The sequence below is a fragment of the Orycteropus afer genome, unplaced genomic scaffold (assembly GCF_000298275.1).
Source record: "Orycteropus afer afer isolate SDZICR_OR568_19922 unplaced genomic scaffold, OryAfe1.0 scaffold00154, whole genome shotgun sequence".
NCBI lineage: Eukaryota > Metazoa > Chordata > Mammalia > Tubulidentata > Orycteropodidae > Orycteropus > Orycteropus afer.
The window spans coordinates 6,306,322-6,314,018 of record NW_006921741.1 but is presented as its reverse complement, the minus strand read 5'-3'; the positions used below and the strand labels follow the sequence as shown (position 1 = coordinate 6,314,018).

At 39.7% G+C, this 7,697-nt stretch overlaps 1 protein-coding gene across 1 annotated transcript in view; it reads right to left on the bottom strand.

The window, feature by feature from the left end:
• Window positions 1-310: 310 nt before the first annotated feature.
• The window catches only part of CCDC81 (coiled-coil domain containing 81), a 68,237-nt gene continuing 60,850 nt past the window's right edge, over window positions 311-7,697 (bottom strand). The window contains exons 14-15 of the mRNA XM_007946288.1: window positions 3,620-3,745; window positions 311-452 (exon numbers count right to left, since the gene is read on the bottom strand). Coding sequence (XP_007944479.1) covers window positions 311-452; window positions 3,620-3,745 — 268 coding nt within the window. The remainder of the gene's footprint in view (window positions 453-3,619; window positions 3,746-7,697) is intronic.

Below are 7,697 nucleotides of genomic sequence, written 5' to 3'. Positions count from 1 at the left end.
ACCTAGAAGCTAGGGGCCAGAATGAAGTTGGGTCCCATTCCCAGCTCCTATGGCAGCGGGTTCCAGTCCTCAATACTATTCAGGCACCTTCACTGCCATCTGAGAATGAGTAGGGGGTGGGAGGAAAGCAGGAGGGGATAACCTGTCTACATGAATTCAATAAGGAGTTAAAACACAACCTACTCCTGAAAGTTCCAAATCTACATAATCATTTTTTGTCCCTGTGAGCTATAGATACGCTGTTTCACAATCATCTCAAATATCTGAAAGCTAAAGATCTTCCCCAGGAAACAGGTCCAAACTTTGAATTTTACACAAGCAACCGGGAGCCATATAGGTGCTTGTTCGGGGGCCACAGGTTGCTCTGGCCCACGTTGGAGGTGCACCTCTGGCACTGCTTGCAGCGCCGATATTTCTTGCATTGGTCCAGAAGGAACAGCTTGTCTGAAGCCCTAGGGAGAAGAAACGGAAAGCATTCATCAGAAGGTGCTCCCTGAGTCCTTGCTGGGGGATGAGCACTGAAGCCAGTGCAGTGGGCAGAATATGAAAGAAAAGTAAGATCTGGTCTCTGCCTTTGAGGAGCTTAAAATCTACCTGGGGTTAATCACTTGTAGTCTCTCCTCCTCCATGCTACTACCTGCGACTCACCTCAGCCTGGCATCCCTTGCTTGCAAACTTCTGCTCTGATCCCAGTCTTCAGTAAATAAAGGACCCTTCCCAACAATCTGACTCCAGCCCACCTTCCCAGTCACACTGACCCAAACTTACAAAAAAACAGAAAATTTGCCCAAGGTCACAGAGTCAGTGAACAGTGGCTCCAAAGCCTCTGTGTTTGCTGCTCCGCTCTGACAGGGTGGTTGAGAGTAAGCTGCTGTTTAACAGTTAACACCAGAGAAGGGAGCTCTGGTGGTGTAGTGCCTAAGGCACTTGACTGCTAACCAGAGGGATGGTGGTTCAAACCCACCAGCCACTCTTCAGAAGGAAGATCAGGCAATCTACTTCTGCAGTGATACTGCCTCGGAAACCCAAGGAGGGGTTGCTATGAGTTGGATCCAACACGACAGCAATGAGTTTTTAGTTTTTTGAGTACCATAAAAATTCAAGAAGCCGGGGCTTCTAGAAAGTTAAAGGCAGTAAGGGTGAGTTGGAATGGTGTGGTGGTTCAGTTTGTGTGTCAACTTGGCTGGGCCTGGTTGAGTGGCTGGGCAGCTGGTGGTAGTTATTCCCCATGATGAGACTGGTTATCAACTCCATGGTGGAATCCACTGTGAGCAGCTGAGCAGCTTTCATAGGGAATGTGGTCTGCTTCCTGTATATAAGCAGAAGCCTTGGGAAATGGTCTCTAGCTCATGGCACCTTGAACACTGCATGTAGCCGTGTCATTGTTCAGCAGCCTGCCATGCTCTGCTCACCTTGAGTCTTACAATGCACTTGAATTAATGGACTGCCACGTGATTTGGTAATATCAAGACTGTGCCTTTTTACTTGTCAACCTTGGGTTTGTCAGTCTCAGCAGCTAGCAGTTGTCTGAGTAAAGAGATGCCTCTAGCTCCAGTGGGCCAGGAGCAGGAGGCAGAGCTGAACCCTAAAGTTGAGGGGCTCTCACCCAGCCCCTAGAGCCTGGCACTTTGAACATGGACTTAAAGTTTCCAAACTGTAAGAGAAAAAACTCCTGTTTGTTAAGGCCATCCCATTTGTGGTATATTTCTGTCAGAGCGGCACTAGGTAACCAGAACAAATAGAGACAGAAGAGGAGAACAAAAGCATTTCACAGCAGAGATGATGCAAAAGCAGTGACTAATTTTCCACTTCAACAATTTTGCTGTATTATGCAGGACCATCCCTGGTATGCTCACTATCCCATCAAAATTTATTCATGGGTAGAATTTTGAGAAAATGAATTCAAGGGCAGCCTTAAAAGAGAAATGAACAAACAATCTTGAAAGTAGGCAGTGGAAGACCTACCTGGCTTCCTTGGTAATGGGAGGGAGTATCATGTGCCAACTACATACATGTCAGCATTATTTTTGCTCATTTTGTTTTCTTTTAACACCAACCAATTCCTTCTTCCTACCTGCTGCCTGCTTAAGCCCTGCCCAGCAACTTGCTCTTGGTCCTCAGGTTAAAGGTCTGATCCACCATGTCCCTGGAGCAGCCTTGTTAGCCTGCCACTCAAGATCACTTCCTGTGTCCGCTCCATCCTTTCTAACCATAGTGGCCAACCATTCTTCCTAAACCAAACTAAAATCTCCTGGTGTTAATTTCACTGCCTTTTAGTCACTTTCCTACAACACTGAGAAAATGGCTTGGAACTTCCAACTCTGTCTTGCCCTTCCTCTTTGCTGGGTCAAACAACTCACTTTTCTTTAAAACCTATTTTCCACATCTTCATTCATTGTCACAAAATATGTCTCTACACTTTGAAAGACAGATAAGAAATGCCTTAAAAGAAAATCAAAAAGGAAAAGTAAAGTTAGGATCAAGATCCATTATTGTAAATTTTATCCATGATAAAAAAATTAGTTGATAACTGGTAACATAAAATATTCAGCATATTCAGGTTTTAACAAGAGTTCACTGTATAAGACTTGCCTTGTTTCATTAATTATTTAGCACTCTATATCATGTCTTATATTTGTAGTTATTTTAATTTTTTCAAAGTGTATACTTTCTCATCTCTTTACTTTATCCCTAAAATCCCTATGTTAGTTTGTCAGGTAATTATTTACTATCTCCATTTACAAATAAAAAAGAAAGACAAAAATATTGGCTACCTCTCCAACTCATTGTCGTGGAGTCGATTCAGAATCACAGAAACCCTTGGGACAGAGTAGAACTGCCTCCATAGGGTTTCCAAGGCTATAATCATTATAAAAGCAGATTGCCATATCTTTCTCCTGCAGAGTAGCTCATGGGTTCAAACTTCCAGCCTTTCAGTTAGTGGCCAAGCATTTAACCAGTGCACCATCACGGTTCCTTTGCCTCTCCAAAGGTAGTATTAATTATTAGAGTTAGTACTAAAACCCAGATTTCCTGACTCTAAATTGTAAATATAGTTAGGAAGAGGGAGCAGGGATGTAATAATAAATTTCAGAAAGATGCTCATGGCTGGTTCTATAATGGGCAGCTCATTTTCCAGTTTTCAATCTTACAACTCCTTGACTTGGTTCTTAAATGACCATTCTGTAAGCCTTGGAAGTGTTCAGATGAGAAACTCACCCTCCCTACTTCCAGCTATCTATTTCCAAAAAGAATCCCCAATGTCCCCACCCTCCCACCTCCCTACCCTCCACACTCCCACTCACCCTCTGCCCAAAAAGAAAATAAAGCTACTCTGAGCATACACAAAGATTAGAACAGGGTTAGCAAATATAAAGCATACAACACAGCACTCTCCAATCCCACATCCACAACAGACATTTCTAATCAATCACAGCAGTATTTCCAACTGAACCCCATCTTGGTTACTCCATAAAGTTATCTAAGCAGCCACAACTAACCAACTGGAGTTGACAAGTGGAATGAAATCTATCTCCCATCCCAGGATTAGAAGGAAGTAAACAAGGAGCAGAGGAGATTTACTTTGCAAACAGAACTTCTGGCTCCAATCAGGCATTACCTCTCAAAAGCCTTCTCCTCCAGGTCCCTCTGCCTCTTCATCTCAGCACTCCTTTCCCAGTCCTCCTGTAAGCACTGGTTGACTCTATTCACTCGCTCCAGTTCAGCAGTTCTGTCTGCCAAGAATCTAGGAAGAAGAGAAGGGTCTGACCCTAGTCATGATACTTTTAAGCACCATCCTTGGGAGCCCCATTCCTTTTGTGTTAATTTAATCAGAAAATCTTTGGGCTTTTCCCAGTACTTTTAGAAATATACTGAAAGGCATGAACACTGTAAAAACATAGTACAACTCCTAGCTCTGAAATAATTTATAGTCTAAAGCCTTTCATCATCAGTCCATTTAATTTAGCAGGATTGAAACCTTTCTCCAATTAACAATGTCTGCTTTTAAAGCCATTATTTTTCTTTGTGGCTAATGTAACTCATCTGAGGGATCATCCCAATGGATTTCCTATACAATGTGCTTCTTTCCTTGATTTTCAACCTCTCAGGCATTTTACAGAAGAAAGAAGATAGGTATAGAAATGATCAACTAAGAAGGGGAAAGAAACAGAAATCACTAGGTAAGAAAATGAAAGAGAGAAACTAACATTGTGAAGAAGGAAAAAAAAATAGAGTTTCAGGTGACGATCATGTCATCAAAGAAGTGATTACAGTATAATAGCTCTCTTCAAATACAATGTCTCAGCATTCCAGGTGTGTTTCTGTCAATGGTCTCCAATCATACAGTCACTACTGTTGTTAATCACCGCCTTAAATTAAACCTTGTTCAAATTATTTAATATAGGTGGTGATTATTTATTTCCTACCAAACACACTTCTCATTCAAGTCTAGAAGGGAATTCCCTAAATGTGACTTGATTTCGCCTGCTCTGAAGAACTTTAAAAGGAACTTTTGTGGCACAGTAGATAAGGCATTTAACTACTAATAAGGTTAGTGGTTCAAACTCATCAGCTGCTCTGCAGGAGAAAGAGAAGAGGCAATCTACTTCCATAAAGGTTTATAGCCTTGAAAACTCTATGGGGGTCTCTATGAGTCAGAATTGACTCAATGGCAATGGGTTTGGTTTTTGGTTTTAAAGGAGTCCTGGTGGCACAGTGGTTAAGTGCTTAGTTGTTAACTAAAAGGTGGTTAGAACCCACCAGTCACTCCTAGGGATGAAGATGTGTCAGTCTTCTCCTGTAAAGATCACTCCCTTGGAAACCCTACAGGGCAGTACAACCCTATTCTACTGGGTCGCTTCAAGGCAGAATCAACTTATGGCAATGGGTTTAGCAGTACCAGCCACTAGGTATCAAGATCCAAAGGTAAAAACCAGTAACATTCTCTGCGCTGGTTCATTTTCACTAAAATGGCAATGGCCGCTTTCTATCTAACAAGCATTGACTTAACAGCTACTGTGTAGCTGTTTTAAAAAGATTAACTGAGATAATACATGAGGGAAAAAGTGTTGGTGCCTGTCACACAAGGAGGGCGCAATGGTAGCTATTATTTACATAGTTTCAAAAGGACAGGTAAAAATCATCTTAATTTAAATACCTAAGAGAGTTAAGAGAATGAGGAGGGAAACTAGCATTCTTACACACTGCTGGTGGAAGCAAATGACTATCCTCTTTAGAAACCAAACTGTCTTTGATAAATTTTAAATGTACCATATCCTTGACTCAGCAACCCTTCTTTACAGCAATTATCCTACAGAAACTAAAGAACTAGTGTAAGGGTTTATTTTCATGAATGTTTATTACAGAATTGTTGTAATAGCAAAACATATGGAAACAAAGTGAATGTTCATCAATAAGACAATAATATATCTACAATATATATTTTATGCTGCTATTCAAGAAAAAGGAGCTGTGGTAGCGTAGTGCCTAAGGCACTTGACTGCTAACCAGAAGGCTGGCGGTTCAAACCCACCAGCTACTCCTCAGAAGGAAGGTTGGGCAATCTACTTCCATAGTGATACCTCCTCGGAAACCCAAGGAGGGGTCACTATGAGTCGTGTCCGACTCAATGGCACATAATAACAACAACAGCATTCAAGAAAAATTAATTTGGCACATATGTACTGACCTAAAAATAAACTAATGACACATTATTAGATTTTAAAAAGTTGGCATGCAGAGTAATGTGTAAGATCCTATAGATATCATTTTCATTTGTAAAAACAGAAGGTATATATATGTTAGTTTCTATATATTTGCACAGAATAGAAAAAAAAAGGTAGAAAGCTATATCTCAGCCTTCACATTGGTTATCTGGTGAGAGAGATCATTAACATTTTTTTAATCTCTCTACTTATTTCAATAAGCATGAATTTTTATAATTTTTAACTAAAGGAAAACAAGTATAAATAGTTTAGCAAACCTGTCTGGAGCGCATTGATTAAATTATTTCCTCTGAAAGGAAGTAACCTCTTATTTGCCACTGGGGAATCATAGAACACATCTTGCTTGAGATGAACGAGAGAAGGGGAGGAAGTTAGAAAAGTTAAGGGAAATGAGAGAATCTAGGATAAGAAGGATATAGAAGCAGAAGAGACAAGGATCTGACCCATGCAGCAGGAGAGTCTACAAATGGAGCTCTGACAGGAGATAACCAAGTCAAGATAACAGTGAATATTTGTTCACAGCTTTATTGTTTCCAAAAATGCTGTCATATATTACTCAGCCATGAAGAGAAATGAAGTCCAGAGGCATGCTGCAACATGGATGAACTTTAAAACATGCTGAGTGAAATAAATTAGTCACAAAAGGACATATATTGTATGAGCCCACTTATATGACATAGGCATATGTATGTTGTTGTTGTTGTTATGTGCCGTCGAGTCGGCCCCGACTCATAGCAACCCCTCCTTGGGTTTCCGAGGCAGTATCACTACGGAAGTAGGATTGCCCAACCTTCCTTCCGAGGAGTGGCTGGTGGGTTTGAACCGCCAGCCTTCTGGTTAGCAGTCAAGTGCTTTAGCCACTATGCTACCAGAGCTCCCAGGCATATGTATAGTAACCATTATTAGGCGAAAGGTGGAGTGATTGCTTAGGGGCACAAAGTTTGTGTTAGTGGTGGTGGATGATTTGGAAAAATATAGTGGTAAATGTTGCACAACATAACGAACATAATCAATGACACATGTTAAAAATTACTGAATTAGCACATGTTTTGTTATGTATATTTTTACCACAAAATTTTTTTTTAAATCTCTATAGAAAGGCAAAGGAACTAGAATAGTACAAATAATTATGAAAAAGAGGAACAAAATTGGAGAACTAGTAATACCTGATTTTGAGATCTATAAAGCTACAGTAATAGAGATAGGACAATAATGGCAAAAGGACAGACATATCAATAAATAGAAAAGAACAGAGACTCTAGAAATAAACTCACAAATATATGCTCAAATAATTTTCAATGAACATGCAAAGGAAATTCAAAGAAGAGTAAAACTCCTTTCAAAAAATGATGCTGGAACAATTGGATATTTATATGCAAAATAATTTTGAGCCATACCTCACACTAGATACAAAAGTTAACTCAAAATGGATCACAGACCTAAATGTAAAACTTCTTAAAAAAAAAAAAAACATAGGATACAATCTTTATGATTTCGATTAGGCAAAGATTTCTAAGATACACCATTAGGATGATCCACAAAATAAAAAAGGATAAATTGAATTTCATAATATTAAGAAATTCTGGTCCTCAAAATATACTATTGAAAGGGTTAAAGGCAAGTACAGTCTAAGAAAATATTCGCAAATCACATATCTGATACAGGATTTCTATCCAGAATATGTGAACAACTCTTGCAAGTGAACAGTAACAAAACAAAACAAAAACTTTAATGGGCAAAATATTTGAATAAGCAATTCATAAAAGAAGATATATGGATGACAAATAACTACATGAAAAATGCTCAACAGTGATGTCCAGATAAGCAGAAACTAAGGGAATTTGTTAAATCCAGACCAGCCTTAAAACAGATACTAAAGGGAGTCCTTTGAACACAGAACCAAAAATAGCAAATAACAACCGACCATTAATACACAAGATGACATAACCCAGAAACCACAGCTATGGACAT